The 23,672-nt window shown below is 41.0% G+C and overlaps 1 protein-coding gene across 1 annotated transcript; it reads right to left on the bottom strand.

Annotated features, from left to right (window-relative positions):
- Positions 1-1,884: 1,884 nt before the first annotated feature.
- On the bottom strand, positions 1,885-18,629 carry sim2 (SIM bHLH transcription factor 2). Its single transcript, XM_084029890.1, has 11 exons — positions 18,116-18,629; positions 12,646-12,728; positions 9,772-9,861; positions 9,465-9,573; positions 9,012-9,097; positions 7,623-7,822; positions 7,341-7,447; positions 4,953-5,100; positions 4,712-4,865; positions 3,952-4,258; positions 1,885-2,662 (listed from the first exon to the last, which is right to left on the bottom strand). Exons 1-11 carry the CDS (start codon positions 18,288-18,290, stop codon positions 1,908-1,910), a joined length of 2,214 nt encoding a protein of 737 aa, XP_083886016.1. The 5' UTR covers positions 18,291-18,629; the 3' UTR covers positions 1,885-1,907.
- Between the last annotated feature and the right edge of the window lie 5,043 nt (positions 18,630-23,672).

Below are 23,672 nucleotides of genomic sequence, written 5' to 3'. Positions count from 1 at the left end.
GAATTTCCTTTTTCAGGATGATCCTGAATATCATCATGACCTGAAAAGGTCGTCTAGTTCACTGTCATTGTAGGTGAAAAATAGAGACTGATATGAAATACAAAAATACATGTTTTAAATGTATTCATCCTTTATTTATGATCATCTTATTTAAGATAATTTATATATTTTTTTTGTGTGTCTTATCTGTGACACAATAAAAATATAGAAGATATGTTAATATTTAAATGTGATTCCAGTATGTTTTATGCGATTTTAAGAGTTTTAAGCATATTTTGATGATGACGATGATAATATCATGAATCACAATTCAATTATGTTGGCATGATAATGGTGACATGACAGATTCATATTGTCTCCTGCCTCGTGGTCACACATATCATTAACTGTATTTTAATTCTAAACTAATATTCTAACCGAAAGGTTCATTTTGCAAAGTTTGTTTTTCGTACTAAACACTTTTGAGTGTGCTGTTAATGTAAGCAAATGGACGAGCTGCTCACAGCTGCAAAATATGACATTAGGTTGTTGATGGTGAGGGGAAAAGCACAACAAAGAAGTGTTACATTTTGGAAATTAATTTGTTTTTGTTTGGTTACAAAATTGGTGACAAAATTGCCAAAAGTAATAATAAGTAGTAATTAATTGGATAGTTATAAGAATAAATTTGAAGTTGAAATGTTGGCCATCGCCAGGAACACAAGCAGCAGACTAGCACCCCAAGCAGCAACCTCACTGGATCTGGATCATCTAGATTCTGGTGTGAAGCTGCTAACAAAGTTAGCTTCATAATTCAAGGTCAACTTTACAGGTAAGTGTTAAAGTCATCTTAGTAGCTAACTGCATTGCTAGCATGGTAGCAACCTGCCAATCATAAGGTAGCCCCGCCCTAAAGCATCCCCTGCTTTATGGTCTATTTGAATCTAAATGGACCAGGTAATAAATCAAGTGAAAAGTAGGGTCATATATCATAGACTTCTATACAAACAGACTTTTTTTTTAACCAGAAGAGTCGCCCCCTGATGGTCAGTAGAGAGAAAGTTTAAGGCACCTTAATGTCGGCTTCACTATCTATATTTACACTCCTGGTGATGTCACCATGTTTGCCAGTGATTGTATTGTTGTCATAACCACACACAAAGCAATAAACATACAGATAATAAAGCACAGTTTTCCTTTAAAATAAGCTTTATTTTATTGTCGACAGACATGTTTTCCATCACACACCAATTCCAATAATCGGAGGACAACTACTCAGTCACACAGTTTAATATTTCCGACTTGAGTTGCTGCTAGCTTCCATTATGCTAAACAGTCCCTCGGTTGCCCACTCTATTGCACCATATTTTGAGTTCTGTAATGCCTGATAAGTGATTTAAGTTATGCAATAAATATATAATGTTGAATAAATAGTGCATTTAAAGAAAAAATCCTGCCTGAATGAAATATTTTTGTTCCTTTTTGTATGCCAAAAAAGCGGCTCTTTATTTAAAAAAAAAAATGATCATGGTTTAAATAGATGTGTGCTTGGCATCAGTATGAAAAATTCCTTTTCATTCAAAACTCCGTATTCCCTTTAAACATTCCTGATAACCACATTTAGTGAAGGATGTGTAAATTGTGTGAATAAAAAAACAAACTAAATCAGGTTGAAATCACGTAGAATGTTTAGGCCCTATGTAAATAATAAAAAAAGTTAATACAATTCTTGCGAAAGCGTTATTGCATATATATATCGTGTAGAGCGTCTCATAAGTCAGACAACATGGGAGAAACAAAGCTTACAGCGTTAATAACCTATGGCTTGTCAAACTATCCTGCAGGGCTGTAAAGTGGACGCATCAGAGAGAAATGACCCGGGCTGGAGTCTTTGAAGCACTCAGCGTCTCCTGAGCTTCTGTCCTGCGTCACCTCTCGTTGGTGATAATAACGGATGTGCCGATGTAATGTGGGATCTCTCTGTGGCTCTCGGGCGACGAGCCGGAGCTCGGACTCTGGCTCTGACAGCTGTAAGAGGCCGACTCTTTGCCGTGGTAACTGTGGCCGTCTGTTATATGGCTCAGTGTGGTGAAAGGGGGGGCTTTAATAGAACCGTGTTTGCCCAAGACCTTATGAAAGTTCAAAGACATGTATGGAGCTTGGGCTGGAAATCCCACCCCCACACCGACCCCCATACCTATCAACATCCTCCTGTCCTCCTCAGCAGACCGGGGCTGCAGCTCGGCAGCGGCTGCATGCTGCTGCTGGCCGTCGGCCGGTTGTGGATGCCCTGCAGCTGTGTGGCCGTAGGGAGCCTCCATCATACACAGCCTCCTCCTCTGCTCCAGCGCCATCTGCACAGGAAGTGGCTGGCTGTGCAGTGAGCCACCCTGCTCAGATTTACCCAGCACCAGCCCGCTGAGCAAAGGGCAGGCAAGGGCCCGGTCACCTCGGGGTCCCTCTGCACCTCTCGTGTTATGCCGAACCTCCTGGCTTAAAGGCTTATTGTCCTTGGTGGCGTGAGGACGGGGGTGGGGACAAACCTCCGACACGTCGCCATGGACAAGCGTGTAATGTTCGTAGGGTTCTTCCTTCAACCTGCTGCTAGAATGAGGGTTTGTGCTGCTGGGACAATCATGGTAGATCTCCTCCTGGTACCTGCGGTCAGCGGCCACCGCGGGGCCTGATGAGAAAAACAATATTCAGAAGATGAAAATAGTCATACAGTGTTTTTAGTAAAATAGAATGCAGTGTGTTCATGAATCTGGTCTTAAGATATCTGAAAAGATACATGTGTGAAGTTGTGATATGATGGTCAATTTTCTTGCCCTCCAAAATATGTACAAACTGGCGACACATTATTCTGTGTTGGGTCCTTACATCCACACTGAGCCAGCATTCCTCCTCTCAATATGAAGCTTTTAGTAAACACATTCCCAAGCTGACGGATCCGAAAACCACAGTCATGCGTCTTGTGTGGATTCTCAAAACGATTTCTTTTTTTTTTTTTAATATGGATGCGCTTCCCGTTGCCAGCATTTGACAGATCCTGTCTGACATTAAAAAACAGATTATAATACATATCATATTCCAAACCTGATTAAATCCAGAGTAAGAATAAAGTTGAATCAAAACATTTGTCATAAAAATGAGAAATCTTTCCAAACCAGTGGAGTCTCACCTAGGACACCAAATGTCCAGATATGGATCTGATTACTGATGACGTCCACTCAGATTTCATGGGAAAAGTCATATTTGGAACAATATGATGCTGACTATTCATTTCTTTGTCCCGATTTGTATAAAGCCTTTGATACTCTTCTGTTCCTTATTAAGACACTTTAATACCCAACTGATGACTCTACAGTTTTCCTTTTCAAATAAACTCAAGAAAGTTTTGCAATGTCTGCTATTGATGATCTGATCCAGTCCTAAGCAGAATGATCAAAACCCATGAAAAACAACCGTCGATTGCTCTTGATGTTAACAAATTGTTGTGATCAATGATAAGTTAAGAGAAAAATTGTGTGCAGCAGTCGCAGTACAAAGTAGGAAAGAGTGCAAATTGTTAAAAAAAATTGAGAATATAAACTATGACTATTAATAAAGTGCAAAAACCAAATGCACAGGATGCCAGAATTGTAAGTGTTGTAAATACAAACTGATTAAAAATAAGGGATCAAAGCTTTGGAGAAATCTTCAAAGTCATCATTATCTGCAGTTCCAGCATCTATCTTTCCAGCTGCTGTGGCTGAAGTACTTGATTTCTCTCCAGAGAAGCATGTAGTCGATGGAGGCCAACAGTTGTTTAGGTCACACCCATCACTGTCTTTGTCTAATGGAAATACCAGAGCGGTTTCCCCATATTGAGGGCAGCGTTTAGGTAAATGGTGACTAGTACAGGAAACACCTCTACAGATCTCAATGAGGTTTTACTGCCGTGACTTAAACTTTGCCAGATAAAGAGTATACCTGTGTATTTGTTGGGTGCTGGGGGGCAGCTGATGTTCCACCCGACAGACCCCCTGCTCTGCAGCGAGCCGATGATCTGCTGAGCCAGCTGGGAGGACGGACCTGAGCTCGGCAGCTGGCTCTGAGCATCCAGATGCCGGTGATTGGAGGGGTAGTGCAGGGTCAGGTTGTAAGTGGGGCCCGGTTCAGTACTTAAGCTGGTGCTCTTCTCCCTGCCGGGGGTCAGCGGGTACGAGGATCTCTCCTTCCACAGCCCCCTCTGGGGGGAACAGCTCGAGCGGACCGGCTGTACGAGGCTGGCAGCCTGCTGCTGTCCAACAACAAACACAAAACAGCGGTACGTATATGATTCTGCAAGATCTGAATTACATCCTTAAGATTTTTATGTATTAACTTAAATAAGTCGAGCTGAAACATAATTTCCAGAGTATCTATCTTCCGTGTGGTGACGTATTTCCCAGTGAAACAGGATAGACAGGTGGGAATTTGATTTGATTGGAAGTCGCAGATTGATTGATGGATGCATGTCATGATTATTGGTTGAAATCGGTTGGTAGCTGATGTAAGCATGCGTCGTATTTTGTTTTCCAAGATGAAAAAAATAAATATGAAAAAATAACTTTTTTTCAGCATATATTGTTAAAGAGGTGAACAACATGACCAGGGATATGATCTAAAACAAGTTAAAAGGTCATTTTTCATTTCAGCTCGACATTAAGTAGCCCTTCTGTTTACTCAGTAAGCCGAGTGGAAGGCCCACCTCTGGATAGTGAGCTGCTCTCAGCTTTGTCTTCATCTTGACTGCTTTGGTTCTGAGTTGTTTGCGGTGGTCCTGAATGGAAGTAAGACTGAGACCCGGCTTCGTGGCTCGACTCTGGTCTTCAGATAACTGCAGATCCTTGGACTCGATGTCACTGTGTGCAAACAGGCATGCGATGTGTATACTGGAGGTTTTAACATGGAGAATGACAGGGAGGAGGGGGGGGTGGGGGTCTACTCACGTGAGGACGTAGTTCACACTGACGATACAGTGAGGTCTGGAGGAGCGGCTGTTGTGGACGATGGTGGCGTAGCTCTGCACCCACACCCAGCCGCCATGCTTTGATAACATGCGGTAGTACTTAGTGGTGACCTGCCCCTTCACCAGTACTACAAGGAACACGAGGATCAGGATCAAAGAGAAATATGGTCAACTCTGACATCAGGCCCTTAGAGTCACACAGGAAGGGCCTCTTTCTATAACCAGCCGTATGCATCAGTCATTCAAAGAAGCAAAGGAAACAGACTTTAAACCTGCAATAACTGCATTTTATTGGGCAGAAGAAGAAACAGGCTGTGAACATAACTCTTTTATTTACTTTCTATAGCAAATTTGATAGCAAATAGTTGCTTACTTGCACACCCAGTAGTAATGGAGCAATATAGGTTTTGGTCTCTTCCAACTCCTGAAGGGAATATCTGGCTCTTTAGCTGCTAAATGCGTGTTAAGGAACCTTGCACTTTTACTTGCAAGCTCCTGTATTCATTCTGTTGCCTGCTCGGTTTCCCCTGCAATATACTAGCCCTCTTGTCATTTTAGATCCAGCCACTTGCTCCTTCCCAGCAATAACCCTTGCAGTATACGCTAGTTGGCTCTCAAATCCCAAGCCTTATTTCAGAGCTCCAGAGGCTTGTTGGCCTGTCCTCACCCAGTGCTCTCTCACGTTCTAGCTCTAGCCTTCCTCCTTCCGATCTGAGCGATCCAGAGTAGCCTACATACCACCATCACTGGTATGGCCTGGGACTGGACCAACTGGGAGAGAGAATCTTGGGTCTGCTACTCACAGAAGGTATTCACCACCAAACTCAAGTAAGTATTCAACCACCTTTTATATTGTCTGCCTGATGTTGTGGGAACTGGCTGCCCGAGATCCCAGAAACGAAAAAGAACCTTGTCTGTCAGCTCCTCAAGGTCTTTTTGTCTTTGAACTGCTAGAAGGGGTTACTGTCCCAAGCTTGACATCTGAAATGCATCACCCTCTGTGGGATAAAGTGGGGTAATGAATGGAAGACTGCATGTAACACACCCAGGGTGAGATTAGGAATACTTGCTCATGCCTTTTGACATTGACATGACATTTTCCAGGCTTTGGTAAACCATGTCCTCAGAGAGCTGACCAATTCCAGTGTGTTTATCTATCTCAAAGCAGCAGGAGACATGTGCATCAAGTGTTGCATGTGGGGTGTGTTCTCCAGAGGCTTCTGGGGAGGTCCTCAAGGCTGAGAAATGTGAATTTATGTCTCTGAGTTGTCATTCCTTTCATTTGTTGTCGAAGAAGGGAGCATTCAGAAGGATCCTGCCAAGGCAGTCTTGGACTGGCCCATCCTATTGTCTTGCAAGGAGCTACAGCTCCTTACAGTCACAAATGCTGCCAATTTCCATGTCCCCAATTTGTCACACTGCATCTCATAATAACACTATTCATCCTCACCATTGTTGTTCAGCTGAACTGTTGATAAACCATGTTTTTCACTTGCTTGGTGTCCCCAGGGACATTGTCTTGGCAAGGGACCGCACTTAACCTGCCATTTCTGGAATGAGTTTTATTACCTCCGAGGAGCCACCTTCACCTTCGACCCTCAGCCTAAAGGCCAGAACCCCAAAACCAGAAGATTGAGATGGCCCTGCAATGCCTCTCCTCCCGTGCAACTCATCCTCCCGGTCCAGACAACTGCTTTTGGTATGCCAAAAAACATTCACCCCAGCTCTGCCACCGGACATTCCCCCTTCTAGTTCTCACAGAGTTATCAAGCTCCTGTCTTTCCTGAGCAGGCATGGCAGGCTAGCATCCTGTCGATCCGAGCATTCATTCATTGATGTTACTGCACCTGGATGCAAGCTTCTTGCAGTGTCAAACCACCTCGCGTTTCTGCTCCCAACTACATCCTGTGACAGAACTTCTGTTTATCCAGTTGGGGATGTCTCCCAGTTCAAGCCAGACCAGGAGAGCTCTCTTCATTTATCTGTAGCCTGCTCTGTTTTCCCTGCTATACTAACACTCCTGTCATTTCAGATCCAGTCACTCCCTCCTGCCCTGCAGCAACCCCCCGCCATACCCATCACCTGAACATACGCTCGCCTGCTCACTTGTTATATATTCCAGGCTTCATACTGCTGCTTAATTCTTTGCCTAAACACTTTATAGATGCAAGTTCTGACTACTGGCTTTGACCCGTGTCTGTATTTTAATTCAAGTAAAAGTGAAATTTTATCTTAACCTGTGAGTCATGTTATGGGCTTCAAGCTTGCTGTTTTTCTTGATTACGTTGCTCATTCTTCATTCATGATTTGTCACTTAACTGCTAATAACCCTCCCACCCAAGTTCAACTGAGGATTTCCAGCACTCACATAAATGGTGAGCATAGCGTAGGTGGAAAATGTCACAGGCGTGGACGTGGTGGTAGAGAGTCTTCTCTATCAGGTCCTGAGGCTCGTAGCCTGTCAGCTCGGCCACCCTGGCTCCAGCACACAGGAGAGAGGGCAAACGCTAACAGTCAGGGCTTCATTTGGACATCAAAATACTTGTATACCATGTTAACTTGTTGTAGAAATTGTAGATTTGTAATTACAAATGTTTTTTTAAACGTGATTTTATATATTCCATTCAAGGATCCCCAGGATCTCTCCTACCTTGTGTCCAGGAAGATGAGTTTTAAGTCCAGGCTGGCCCTGAACATGAACATGTTGCTGTGGAGTTTGACCTCGGTGATACCGCTGGGGGGCAGGGAGTGACCGACAGCCACCAGACCCACAGTCTGATAACTGGATTCATAAAGCGCCATGTCCATCATGTACTGACGCACTTTCAGGTAACCGCTGCAGTGGATGACCTGAGAAATTGACAGAAAAAGGAGTTGCTGGAGTTTATACCCAACTAGGGATGGATATAGGATTTTATCACAGCTTGCAATAAAAAAACATTCACAATAAGTTGATCATGGTGAATTTCCATTATCAGGATAATGGTGAATATCATTACGTCATTTGAGACCTTATGATTTATGATCATCTTTTTTAACTGTTAAAAGGATGTTCACTATAAAATGATATGAAAATATAACTTAATTCCAATATGTTTGTAATTTAAAGACTATTAAACACATTTAGAAGATTATTGGGATAATATCAAGAATCACACTTATTTTGGCCAGGATAATTGTGACATGAAGGTTTATATCTACCCATGCCAATATCAAGCACAAGGTCCTGGTACCTTTTTATTGCTCAAGTGCCCCAATACAAGGCAGCTTTTACCACAGAGGAGATCTGCTGTCCTTGCTGGTCCCCCCCATGGTCCCCCCAGTCAGGAGCTGAGCCTAGGTATTTACTCACCAGCTGGGAGTATAACTCATCGCTAGCAGCCTTAACTTTTAAGCAGGCCCACACATATTAAAAAGAGAAAGCCCCCTAACTGCTCACCCAGCTGGGCCCTTGTGTTCTGTCCGTCATGTCTACAGCTTGTTTCGTGCAGATAACAGACAGTTCACTTTACTTCACTTTAAATTGACAATCATCTAATGTGTATCTCATGCCACAATTTATACAGGATCAAAAAAAATACAAATAAAAAAAGGCTCATTCCATAGATTGCAATACATATTTCTTCCTAAAAAAGTTCCCATAGTGGTCCAAGCTTTTAACAATGTGAATTGCGAGTTTGAATACAGCCAGTACTAGTTTACTAGTACTAGTTTACAAAACAGCAGCAAAACAAGTCAGATATTTCCATATCCTTCCATGCATCCCTGGACTCCCTACTACTGGTTTGTTATAAAGTGGGTTCGAACAAGCCAACGTTACACTATCTTCCTTCAGGAGAGCTCTTTCTGTCATTCTAGTCTTTGGCTGCTCTCACCTGTAGCTCATACATCACACATGTGTGCTTGTAATGACTATGAGGGGCTCTATTCATTGAAGTGATTGGACTGTTTATGCATCACTTTATGAAAAGGAAATCACTTCCAGACCCCCGAGTTACCATAAATGAACTTATCACGGCTATTCAGTGGCTGCACTTACCTTGTATCCTCCACACGTTAGTCCTGCATTTCGTTTAGCAAGAACACACTTCATCCTCAAGAAGAAGGAGCGCTCTATTTCGTACTCTGTTACACAAACACACATTACAGAGGTGTTACTCACATGTTGCATCATGCTTTTATGCTACAGTGATGTGGTCTTATCTATCTTCCATCTCAAGTTAAGCAAATACATAAAAAATAAAAAGATATGATTTAGTTTTTACAGACTATACATGAAATGTGCAGTTTACCAAGCAGCATTAACCTGTACCAGTGGAGTTAAAGGGACCACCTGTTATCCTGCCCAGTCCAGCCAACGCTAACTCATGGTGGGCCACCAGAAGGGGCGGGACTTAACCTCTATGTGCCGTGGGATCAATTCGAGAATTGACAGTATGATATGTGTTGATTCGTGATGGTGTGAGTCTGGATGTGGAGGACCTTTAAGTACCTGGAGAGAAGTGGTGGTGTGGAGGTTGGCAGAGACCCAGCACTGCTGTCATCTCATCATGGTCTGATGGGTGGATGTACTCAAATATACTGTTTCCTGTAAGCTCCACCTGCAGCGCACACATTCTCAGAATAAGCTCTTGAATGCATAAGTCGTGTAGTGATCAGCTCAACACAACTAACCAACGGAACATTTAACAAGTATTGAATCCAAGCAGAAATGAAAGACAATTCCATTTCACACAAGCATGAATGTATTCACATTACCTGCCATGCGTTACATGCTCTTATGATGCTTTCTTGTTTACCTGGGACAGGCCGAGGTGGACTGATGCTGTTTCAGAGATGTACATGATTTTACCATCAGAGGCAACAACAAACACGAAGCCGTCCAGAGTCTGAGGGAAAGATAACAAAGTGCTGTCTGTTAAACACAAATTAGTAATGTTAACAGTTTTTCCAATGTTAATGTTCCAATGGATGGTGTCATTATTCTGCCTCTACATAGAGTAGATTTGTTCTTATTAGCACTTCAGTTGATATTTTATTTTTTACTTGAATTTTAATTAATCTTTATTAGACTTTTTTGTTCAGAAAAACTGGCAGTATATGTGCCTTTATAAATACATTTTAAAAATTGGTGAAAATTTGATATTAATGGAACAAGCTAAAAATCCTGGTGAAAATACATAATCCTGTGCACATTTATTTAAAAAAGGCTGCAAAAGTTCCCCTTGGATGCCACTAGATCAAATATGATAACGTGGCCTCTAGTGTGGCCTTATTGAGAAGAGATGCTGCAATAAAATATAGGCTGCCATGCTTGAAAACATTCTTTAAAATGTTTTCGTCCCTGCCCTTCAGACAGACTGAGTCCACTACTGGTTGTGACCATCCTCTGTTAGCTCTGCTGTTAGCACTGAGAGCTGCAAGCAGCCGGCTCAACCGTCACCGGGTTGAGAGCCATTGAGAGACAATAGAAATGCTCCCAATCTGGTATATGGCACCTTTAACGATCAGCAGCACATTTTCTACTACTTTTACTTTCTTATTGAATGCATGCTCCGTGAACACTCACACCGTTCTGTTTTTCATGCATGTAGTCATTTAAATAAACTATTATTATGATCTACTTATTTTTTTAAATTCTCAGTGAAAGTTGTAACACAAAACCAAAAATAAAAAAATTATGAGCCTTAATTTAATTAACCACTTAACTAAAAAAAAGTAATGTTCATAATTGTAATATGTATGATAGCCTATATTATCCAAGTGGTATTACATTACCCAGAACATTACTCTCGCTGATTTTTTTGGTTACAATATGTGTGAAAGAACAGCATCATTTATTTAATCATCAAGCAGCCTGCATAGCAGCACAGGCAGCATTGAAGGGAGTAATTTAGAGGCCAAACAGAACTGTAACTCAGCCTCTTTCTGCCAAAACTAGAGCACATTTATTTCCCAGCTGTTCATTTTACAGCAGGCCTATTGTTCGACACTTATGTTACATTAAAAAGTGACAGTACTGCGTAACAATTAATGAAACTCCAACATCATACTACAACAAGTTTTATGTCTCTCCATTTTTCTTTGATGGTGCTTCGCTGTTATAAATGTTTATTTTCTACAAGTAACTGTGGCTGATACTGATCAATTCAGTTAATTATCCAATAATCAATAATAAGAACAAGAAGAGTAATAAGAACATTTTCTGGGAATGTTTAGTGTTTGAGTAGCCGGAGACAAAGAGGGGAAATAAAGAAACGAGCAGAGGAGCTGACAGAGCATGGAGTAATACTTGTGTGAGCAGTAGTTTTAACAAGAAAAGAGTAAAAGAGTACCACAGTGAGTACTAAGGTTACAGGCTGTGGTGCTGGTGAGCAGTAATAGTGATGATAATAATGGTATTTTAGACCAGACAAGACAAAGCACTACATCACAGCTGGGTGTTTGAGCTGTTATCACATTCACTACTGCCACCAGTAAACAGGCCTCTCTCTCCTACGACACGAGAACATGTTGGGATGTCTCTTTTAAAGCTGAATCCACTTTCCTGGACCTTTACTTTGGAATGTCAAAGATCCATAGAATAACCATCTTTAGTTTAAAACCACAGCTATGCACAAATCAAATGTAGGTCAGATTTAAAATGTGGTTATAATCTTTCTGTTTCTGTTTGACTGGCATTGATGCCATAATTGGAAAAAGGTGCGCTGAGCGGTCCTCTGAGGATCAGACACACTTGTTCTGCTGCGTCGTCACCTCCCACACTGCACCGCTACTTTCATGCACCGATTCCTTCCACAGACCAGAACTTATAATATGTACGCTCGAACAAAAGTCTGTAAAAATGCGGGTCGATGCGGCGTTTTAAAATGAAGGAATTTTCAGTATTGGGTTTATTTTTAATTTCACATTGAATTGTGGGAGCAAGAACCTTCTCTAGCCCCAAGAAAACTTTTATTTGATTTTCAGATTTGGGGTTAAACCTTACTTACTTCTGTGGTTAAAAATTTTAAAAAATGATTGTCTATCTAAAAATGATTAATGGAAAGAGTTGTTCAGCTTGTGTTAACCTTTGTTAACGTTGAAGTTACCAGATATGACACATTTTCAGACTCTCAGGCAAGTTTGATAGTGTAATTCATTTTTTTGCGGAACTTATATTTCAGTGTAATTGATCTTTTAATTGAAGTGTCTGTGAATGTCCAAATACAGTAAATCTACATTTAAAAGACTACTGGTAACAATATGAGCAGCACTTTTATAGATGCTGCCGTTTTAATGAAAACACAACACAAGGCAGAACCTCAGAGGGTTCTTCTCACTTCAGGTTGTGGGAAGCCCCATGTTGTTTTTATTCCTGCACTATAAAAGGACTTCATGATAGATTCAGGAGTCCACAATCAAAGACAGCACTTCCTGATAACACACACACAATTCTGTATTAATTGCAGTATTTCATTTTAAATACAGCAATTCATTATTATATGTATGGAGGAATAATAAATAAATAATTGATCTGTTGTGAATTTCAGCTGTAATTGTGAGCCTTAAGCATTTGCTGTAAAACCAGATTGAAGTCCACATGATAACATTTGGTGTCAGTTTCATGCAGCTCATCGTAGCACAGTCATACTACGGCCGAGTGTGGAGGAGCATCCTGCAGGGCTACTGACTTGTAAAAGGTGGGAACCCAGTTCTTTGGCCATGCTGTCCAGAGGACTGAACCGCGATGTCTGACCCCATCCATCACCCAGACCTACAGAGAGAGACAGACACGGTGAGACAGTCAGGGGGACAAAGACACAGCCGCCCAACATGCAAGATGGACATTGTGCAGATTAAGGTCATCACTTCCTCCGGACGTTATGTTGGGGTTAATTGCAGAAATGTGGCTAAATTGAACTTTTACTGCTGTCTTCCACCAATGAGATTCTGGCCCTGACAAATCATGATACGACATCTTGTGCATCTTTGATGATGCATCATCTGAATGTATGCTCTGATTCTACCAGGATTTAGGAGAAAAATGCTTTTAAAACATATATCTGAATATATCAGAGTTGGACATTTTATAATGAAATAATGAAGAAGAAGAAAAAAAATCATTAAAAACAGTTATTTATTCTAAGATATTTTATCCTGGCTGTACAGAGAGCAGTCTGCTTTAGCTGTTGGTGTCGATGAGACGGTGCTGCAGTCTTTTTCCATTTGAGGAGAATCAGTCAAAAAGCGAGCAGCGTAGAGAGTGTAGCTGTGTTCTCCAGGTCCTCGGGGAACCGCCCAAATATGTTCCGTCAGAGCACACGATATTTGAGTTGAATTCAGCTTTATTCGGCTCCTGCTCTGTGTCACAAACAACACATAGGCTTGTCTGTCAGCGAGGACGTTTGCATGCACATCACTGTTATTAGCCTTCAGGGATGTGATACCGAACGTGAGATTCTTCTGTCTGCGAAGCGTCTTTGACACTGGAAAATGGTAATGTATGTGACAGCTAAATAGCAGACATAATAAGACTTCCTGTCATATTTCTACAGTATTTGGTACGACGTCCACAGATGATAGCGGATCTGTTAGAGAAGGTCTGGGGCGGGACCTAGACAAACCTTCTCCAATAACAGCATGAATAATATACTCAAGTGTTCAATTAAAGATGAGCAGCATTTTAGAGGAGTTATTCATATTCATAATTGTGAATATCGTCACAGGAGTGACTTGAAAAAGCTGTCTAGCTCAATATCATGGTAGAGAAGTGAAAAAAGACAATGTTGCTATTTTAAACTGTTTTATTTATACATTATTTGTTATATGTGCTTGATGATCTTCACTCAAAAAAGATGTGTTCTATCTAAAATGTGTTTCTTGACAATATGCGTTCCAGTACATTTTGCTCCCATTTTAAGAGCATAACACAATAGGCATGTCTTGATGATTACCATAACAATATTGTGAATTACAATCATTTTCAGATGGTAACCCCTTGGTGTAGGCGGGATTCTCTGCTGATTGCTGTAACGACGCTCACTGAATCATTTCAACGCCAGCGAACCGAGCAACGTCTGCACCTCGTCAATTGTACGGAGTCATTTTAAAAAAAATCTGGGTTGATTGAATGAAAAAGTTTTGGTCACTATTGCCAGTAGCTTTTCTATTTCAATAACATTTCTCATGTTGAGCTGGTTCTCAGTGGTCTGCTGTGTTTTAACTCCACTTTCTAGGATTGGCTCGGCTCACCTGAACCTGGACCGAGGTTGATGGAGTGACCCTGACGTTAGCATTTTGTTCTACCTCTATGCAGATACCAGCGGAGGGAAGGGACAATTCATGCATATTTTTCATTTGGTTGAATCGACTTCCTTATCAATCCACGATAACGCTACAGTTTGTGCTTGTTGACAGAGAGGTTAGAACCGACCATCGCTCTGAAAGCCTTTTTCCGTTTACAGTCCGATAAACAACTTGAACTACAGTGGATTGTTTCACAAGAAGCCAGTTTACAAGCAATATTTAACCAATACAAATCAAATTCATTGTCTCATGCTGGCCGGGCTTCCCAGAATGCATCTCAGCCAATGCTCTCCACACAGACTGCCTTTAACCAAAGCCTACTCTAACGTGATTGGTCAATACTACGTGGACTAAAAAACAGGAACCTCAGTGCTTCCTAAATCTTGTCCCGCTGCCTCCAGACTCTGAATGCAGAATCTGTTGGTAGAGATTAGCTAAGCACCAACAAAACAGTCAAACATCAAGCAGCAGATCTTTCTTCCTCCTCAAAGTCAATGAGAGATACTTGAAGGACGAAGAGAGATCACTTATAGTAATTTAGAAACAATGTCATTTTTACTGTTCAGACAGCATATGGGATTATAAAGGATTTTATAGCAGATTGTGATAGAAAACACTCTGATCGTGGTGAATTTCCATTACCGGAATAATCATAAATATCATCACAAATTACTTGAAAAAGCTTATTATTATGATAATGAAAAACAAGATGATTAAAAAAACAGGATACAATATAATTAAACAAATGGGAGAAATATTTAAGGGAGATTTATAATCATCTTATCTAAGATTATTTGACTGTTTTTCATTTAAATTTCATATTTATATGTATTTGTATATGGGAGAACATTTGAGGAGACTGAAATGTTGACACTTTGTATTCAAACGTCTTTTTTCCATAATCCATGCTGGCATTCAGAGACCCCCAGTGTCTCTGCTGCTTCACACCAATCAAACGTCCAGCTGTCATCAAGCTGGGAGGGTCAACAAAGTGACATCTCATGACCCAGCTGGTCCTCACTGCCTGTTTGTTTAGAACTGTCCACCATGCTTTTCAGACCTGGACGTCATGCTTCACTCAATCACAAACGTTATGTTTTCATCATGTTCAACTAATAACATGTCCCTTAGTGGAATATCATCAGATTATACCTTTATTTAAAAGCTAAATGTATTTTCAGACATGTAAAATGTGAAATCCCAGCATCAGGACAGAGTTTAGAAAGATTACGTTTCATGCCTGACCAAATGATTTCCTGCAGGACGTCGTGCTGAAAGCCTGACAGAACGGTGTTTCTGCTACGCACGTCGGTTTGCAGAATCAATCCTGCTTTTCACATCAATTGTAATTTCATACTGGAGCTGCTGGAATATTGGCACTGCAGGGTTGTGGGAAATATGGAATGCAAAATGCAGAATTTATAGCACTGCAAAAAAAAAAGAAACCACCAAAGCTCAACAAACAAGATTTTCTGTTTAAAAACTAGTTGGAGAAGTTTATAGAAGTAAAAGTAAGCAAGTGTTACTTCTAATGTACACACTGTAACTCTCATGACCTTCATGTGTTCAGGTTTAGTGACGTGGCAGGTTCAGGTCTGAATAATTCATTACACTGATGGATCATTTCAGCTTCAGTGTCACATATATAAATATATTTTTAATGCAAATATTAAATTCATATCTAAAATGTGTGACTGCAAAGGTTCTGCAGTACGAAGGAGGGAGTTATTAAAATGAAAATACTCCTAATTGTAATTATACAGTGCTTGGGTAAAAACATTTGATCTCTGAGAATTATATTATGATGGCTATGATGTATATGCAGAATTATGATTTTTTTTAAATTATACATTAACCCAATTAATAAAAAAACCTCATCAAGTCTCTTTAACAATTATAGTTCAGTGGCTTTGCATGAAATAGTTAAACTCGTAAAAACACTGTAATAATTTAGTCTAAATAATCGTGTATGAATAATACATTTCTCTATAACTGCACTAATGGAAGCTAAAATGACCCACATCGTTTATGACCTTGCTGATGTTCTTCACATAATAACTTCAGCTAAAAACGTTACCAATTAACTAAACTAAATTATAATACCAACATAAAATAAAATGAGACATATGACTTAAAAAATATGCCGTCTCAACTGTCATTCATATTCAAACTGTGATATGAATGCTTGTTTTTTTGTTTTTATGTTGATAACATTTCGCTGTACTGCGTTCAAAAACAGCGAAAACAATAAAAGCTCAATTTTATGGTTATAATCACCTATTTTTCACGCCTTCATCGATCTCGGTGTAACTGACCATCCCGAAGGAAAACGTCCCGCATGAACTAATACAACAAAGTCAGTCACTTCATAACACGGCATCAGCGTGAATATGGATAATATTCCCCTGACACAATAACTATGTGTCTGTTTTATTATTTAGCATCACATGAAGATGCTTTAAAATGAAGAGCTTCCACGCGCCTCTAGATCACTGGTTCCTCCTCCAAACACCCCGCGGCTCTGCGGAGCTTTATTAGGATTACAGGGCTTTAAAGTAATCCGCCACAAAGGGATCCATGTCATCCTGGATTGTTAGGAGACACCCAGCCGGCTTTAAGGGCGTTACGTTCAGCGAGGGCCCGGGCCCTCAGCGGGCCCCGCCGCGCTCCGCTGGGCCGCGTTGGGCCCCGACTAACGGGTGGCCCGGCCACAGAAGGCCGTGTGTTCACTCTGACTTTATGAGTGATGACAGAGAGGAAAGGCTCTGTTTTGCTGCCCTCTAACCCGCCCCGGTGGAGCTGTACGCGGCCTAATGAAATAATTCACCTTGATGAATGAGTGAGGCGTTTAAACGAGACATCAGCGTTTAATCAGAGTGGGAAAACAACTTCAACACTTTCGACGACACCCGTAATTAACGCAATTGGTTTAACAGCCCGGAGATTGTGATTGAGCGCTTTTACCACCGCGAGGAAAAGTAGGCCCAATGATAAATGACACAAATAAAAAGATAATAATAAAAAACATTTATAGAATAAAATGTAGGGGGGTTATTATTATTTTTCTTTCAGACAAAAGTATGAATGTGGTAAAAAGGCTCAGATGTAGGAAATGATAAATAAAGAAGGCATATTTCACTCATTTTAAAGATCAACTTTTATAACATTTATTTTAAAATGTATTTAAATTACTACAATGTTGTTTTAATTTGATTAAAAAATAAAGGCGCCGATGACAAAGAGTTTAAGATGTGGCTTTATTATGTAGGCCTGTGCTCAATAAATCATGTAACTCACTTTATAATCTGTTGACAAGAAAAACATTTGAGTTCGGCTGATTTTAGATTTAGATTAAGTAATTCAGGTATTTGCGTTGGTAAAGTTATGACACTGACATCTTACTTTTAAATAAGCAACATAAAGCATTAGTAAATTGATAAAGCATTTTGGTCGGCTTACTTTATTTCTCCCCATATAATTTGATTTTCTCTCATAAAATGAATTTCTCCTCTGAGTAACACGAAGTTCTTCTTCCTCCTCTTCTTCTTCTTCCACGGGAAAATCAACGGAACAACTTTATTTTCTAAATACCGAAATAGATTCGGTCATATATTTGCAATTAAAATGTAATAAACTGAAGAAAACGCTACTTTCAATTGATAAAACGGATTCCTATTAAAAAACGTGTGAATTGCGTGCGTTTTTTGACAGATTGGGGAAACATTTAAATTCTATATTCGTCCCTTTGGCTATTTGTTGTCCTGTTCGCTCCCCAGAATCTGACCTGTCATCGGGCCCAGTGTAGCCTATATAGTGGACCATGTTAATAATCCCGCTGTCTGTGGCTGTTCCTACCGTCGGGGAAGACTGCCCTCATCTTCAGGTAGCTGCTGGTCAGTCGGATGATGGAGGCCTTGTCCAGCTGGGAGGTGATGGCCGCCGGCAGAGGCAGCAGCTTGGCCAGCTCGTAAAACTCCCCGTTCTCTTTCTCTCTCCGCGTCTTCGCCGCGTTCTTGCACTTTTCCTTCATCTCTGGAACTTCCCGATGGATGAGTGTTGCGTGAAAGTGAGTCCCCGCTGAGCTCGTCTCCCATAGACGCGCGTAACAAAGACGCCGGTGTTACTGGGAGATGTGGAAGTGTTCTTCTGGCATCCTCGTTCTCCAGATTCCTGTAAAAAAAAAAAAAAACACCAGCGGGACTCTGCACTGTGGATCCAAAGAGACGGTCTCGTTTATCCCACCAGCCGCTCGGCGCGCTCCGAACACCCGACAATGACCGCACGCGCCCGAGCCATCCTTTGTTCGACTCCCAGCATTCACCTGTCCAACAAAGTTATAGAAAGTGAACGCCACGTCCGCCTCGCGGCGTTTCCCCCCCCCCCGCTGCGGTCAGTTCTACGCCCGTCTATTCATCCACGCGGGCGTCCGGCTCTCGTGCCCCGCGGCTCCGTGGACATCGTGCGGAGCCTCGTGCGCCGAAAAGCGACACAAGTTGTAACGCGCGCGTGAGTAAACGAATGGAGAGCACGGGACACCAGAAGAGTGCGATGTGAAGTGGACTGACGGTGAAAAGCCGTCACCACCTCTGTCTGTCTGTGTGGGCGCGCCTGCGTGTGTGTGTGTGTGTGTGTGTGTGTGTGTGTGTGTGTGTGTGTGTGTGTGTGTGTGTGCGCCCGTGTGCGCGCGCGCTCTCTGCTCAGCTACACTAATTACACAATGGCTACAGGTTACTTTATACAATATTTACACTTCTATTAAAATAATAAATTCAAACAAATTACATTCGATAAATGCCAAATGTTTTCTTTTGCCCGAATACTATTTTATACTTTAATCGTTTGACAGCTGTATGACTTATATAACACAGCTTCAGTCTTTTCTTAAAATACATTTATTATTATTATAATAATATAATTATTTCCATCTTAAAACAGGATTCAAAGACACTGACTGTGTCCTTTTATGAGTTATATTGTATTGCTGTTATAGTGAGAGCAGAGAAGTCCAGTCCAAGTGAGAGCAGGAGAGGTGCTGACCATAGAGAATATAGGCTATCAGGTGAACTAGCAGAGAGGGTGGAGGTTCCCAGTGTTATATACACATGGTGTTCTCCAACAAAAAGGGTGTCACACTGCTCCATCTGAAAAGTGAAACCAAGCTGAAGAGCCTTAAACCTGCATTCTCTCTGCTGGCCATCAGGGGGCGACTCCTCTGGTTGCAAAAAGAACTCAGATGGCATGGAAGTCTATTAGAAAATTAGTCTACTTCTCACTTGATTTATTATCAGTATTGTAAACATGAGTTTATGGTCTCAATCTCCAGTTTCAAGTCTTCATTAATCCAGCATGATGTTCATTTAGTAGAGTCAAAAGAACCAGTAATGATTTAAGGTGGGGCTACCTGATAGGTCGCTACCACGCGACGATGCAGTTAGCTACTAAGATGACTTTAAAACTTGGCTGTAAAGTTGACCTTGAATTATGAAGCTAGCTTTGTTAGCATCTTCACACCAGAGTCCAGATGGATCCAGATCCAGTAAGGTGATCCAGTAAGGTTGGTGCTTGGAGGGCTGCTCTGCCGCCAGTCCAAATTTCATCACTTCCTTCACTGGTTGCAAAAATGTCCAAGATGGGGCTAAAATGCTGAACTTAGGTCTTCAAAACCGTAGTTCACAAACCAATAGGGGACGTCACGATGACTACGTCCACTTCTTACATAAAGTCTATGCTCACACCTCACGCGGTGAGGATTTCGTCCAGATCTTCAGGGTCATGGGAGCTTGGTTAGTGTTGAGTGAGAACTGTGTATGTATCAAGCACATTTTAATTGGGTGTTGGGCTCCACCAAGGGTTGTGCCTTGTCACTGATTGCAGATGATGTGGTTCTGTCGGCTCGGCCTCCGTCATGCACTTGGGCAGCTTGCAGCACCCCCAAGTCTGACGCTGCTCTGCCAGATAATGGGAGATTTTTTTCTGTCATTAATTCCTTGAAGGACAGCACATTTGAAAAGGCCAGGTTCTGTTTTTTATATATCTTACATGAGAACATACATTAGATCAATTATCACTTTGTCTTCTAAAATTAAAACTACTTTCAAACAGAACAACTCTACAATGTAACTAAATACTGTGGAACAAAAAAAAAGAATAGATCTGAGTGACAATACAATATGCTATTTTATTACTACAGTCTGAAATCAGTCATTGTCTGTCAACGTGACATTTAACTAACACTGTTATGTTAGTTGTGTTAATTATGCGGTTTAGAGCGTATGAACTGCTTAGTAATTGGAGGAAAAATGTTCCTTGCTCTCCTGAAGGCAGCTTTCATAAGAGTGTAATCAGCCCATTTATTTGCATTGGCTGTAATAGTGTGGCTATCACTTTCTGTTGGCTGTCACTGTTGATGGATGAACATTGCTCCGGCTGTAGGAGGAAAATCTTACTCCACGACTCACTGTGGACTTTTCAGCCGGCACTCGTAGATTCTCAGCAAGTGGAAGTACGACTCTTTTGTTGTTGTTGTTGTTGTTGTTTTGGATGGCAGGACTCTACATTCTTGCAATATAATGTGAGGTACACGTTTTAAAACACATCTCAATATAAATCAGCTGGACCACAGACTCCAATCTGGCATCTAAACATTATAAATGTCACACAGAATTGTATTAATGAAGTGCTGTTGTACTGGATTACATTAGAACAGGTGTTAGGGCAACCATTTTAACATTTAATTTGTAGGACTGAATTGTAACAATTACATTTTCATTTGTGATATTTGTAAAACAATTTGACATGTTAGTGATACATTTCCATATGTGTAAATTATTTTGAGTTAAAATTCTGCTGTATCTGTAATTTAATTACATATCCCTTTTCAGCACTAAGAATAATGATTACAGATATCTAAAATGTAATTTTCACATGTTGAAAAAAGCCCTGTGAGAAGTGTTATTTCCTATTACAGACAGCAACAATTGGTGCATACATGACAACCAAATTGTTTTTATCAACCATAAACATTCAGACTAATGATGATCATTTAGCATGTTCTCCCAATTACATATGTTGATGACATGTGGAATTATAACACGTTCAAACTGAGTCACCTGTAATTGGGTTTGAATATAGTCAATGGTAAAAGTTGACTACTTGTAATTAAGTTACATATACCTACACTGAACATTTATATTTGTAAAAAATTAACCAAGAATTAAGATTTTTGATGAGTGAGAAATACTAGTTTTAATGACATCATGGATATATTGATTTGGAATTCTAACAAGTCAAAGAGCAATTATTATTTCCTCTACAGAAACATGTTAAAGGACTTAATGCCATGCAGGTGTATCCATTAAACTGGACACGTTGGAGGAGGATGGTTGTTTCCTGTGCTACCAGCCAGGGTTAAGCATAGTTCCGTAAGACAGACCTTCTTAGGGGTTTGGCTTGGTTGCTGAAGTGATACTGCCATTATTAGCATATAGGCTAAGTCCCGCCCCTTCCAGTGCACCACCATGACACCTTATTTGGAGAAAATAGGTACGGTAGTCAAAAGCAAGAGACAAATAACTTTTTGATCACCAATTCATTCTAGCATGAATGAAACACACGATGTTAAAGAAAGTCTCAGTTTGTTGTAACTGTTGAAGTATCAGACTGTGATAATACGTAATTAGAAAGACTTTGTGATAAGTGGCATCTCTCTCTGAAGCTATGATGTCTTACACATTAGAGACATCTTACCTGTAAGACAATGTTACATTAGCGATGGAACGTAGCTACGTTAGCTAGCGAGCTTGCAAGATGTAGTTACGCACAAAACTAAATGATACTACAAACCCATGACAAACTGAGACTTTCTGACTTGGAATTTTCAACTGATAAACATCATATGTGGAATTCATGTTACAATTCAAATGGGGAAAAAAAATCAAAACATTATGTCTTGCCCCCCCCCAGAAAGCTCCTATGGGAGTCCACAGGAAGGGGCGTGACTTAGCCTCTCTATGAGTTTGTTGTTGAAGCAGGTGTGTGTCTAACTTTATATTTGAGACTGTATATAAGAAGTGAACGTAGTCATTGCCGCGCCAACCATTGGTTTGCGGTTTGAAGCCTTGAGTTCAGTATTTTGGCCGTCGCCATGTTAGAATTTTTCCTGTGAAGGAAGTGACCATATTTGGACTGTGGAAGAGTGACATGTGGATGTGATGAACACAAGCATCCCCAAAGCATCCCCTGCTTTATGGTCTATTTGACTAAATGGACCATAATTTACTAAATAAACATCATGACTTGAAACCAGAGGTGTCGCCCCCTGATGGCCAGCAGAGAGAATGCAAGTTGGAGTTCAGCCTTTGACTTCACTTTTGAGACCCGGAGGTTTGCAGCCTGGTCCATATCTCTGCGTGAGAGGAAGGAGGGTTCAGGTCAGACCTGAGTGTGCAGCGTTCAGCAGGGGGCAGTGAAGGGTTCTTGTGGTTCTGGCCCGGATGCTTTATAACCCTTTTCCAGATGACAGCGGGCTGAACAGTCTACTGGAGGGGTGAGAGGAGTCTTTGATAAATGCATGATGCAGCATTTTCTGTCAATGTTCTGAATCGAAGGCAGCCAATGATGTTTTCTGCTCTGCTGTCAGTTGTTCAGTGGGGGCGTCGGTAGTTCTTGGAGGACTTGGAGGCGACAGATTCAAGTCTTGCATGGGCAGATAATAGACACAATTGGGAAAAATGTAATTTCCCTCTGGGAATGAATAAAGTAATGTTTCTTCTTCTTTCCCACCACATTCTGCAGGTGCACTTGGGAGAAGCCGGAGAGAGCCTGGCTTTCCTCACGCGATGCAGGAAGTGAACTCGCCATTGGACTTTCTTGATTATAAAGGTGGTGTTGAGTGATCGGCTTAGGTTATTTGTGATATGAACCTCCAGAAATGTAGTGCTACGAGCCATCTTTACTGTAGAGCCATTTATGAGAAGTGGAGGGAAACAGTATGCTCAGCCCAAGATTTGTTCCTTTTGTCTTTTAAACATTAGGACACAGATTTTTGTCCACACAGCAAGTTGTCTACCTCAACACTGTTGGCAACTCAGCTCACAGCTGTTGTATCATCCGTAATTGTAATGTCATTATTTTAATTATGTGAGTTTTATTTATATAGCCCATTGTCAAAAATCCCAAATTTACCCTCGGACACAAGTCTTCTTCAGTACAGCCTGATGCTCAAAAACCAAGATGGCGATGGTGAAAAAGGAAGAAAGCGCCATGGTGACGCTGTCCACGTCTAATATACAGTCTAAGGATAACATGCAAGCAACCTGGAGATCTCCTTTGTGGACGCTGCTGTGACTCAGATGAAGTTGTACGTAAATACAGACATTTATTGTATAGAGTTCCTATACAAATGAATAAAGAC

The sequence above is a fragment of the Eutrigla gurnardus genome, assembly GCF_963514095.1.
Source record: "Eutrigla gurnardus genome assembly, chromosome: 15".
Classification (NCBI taxonomy): domain Eukaryota; kingdom Metazoa; phylum Chordata; class Actinopteri; order Perciformes; family Triglidae; genus Eutrigla; species Eutrigla gurnardus.
Note: the sequence above shows the minus strand (reverse complement) of the source record. Positions and strands in the feature narration are given on the sequence as shown.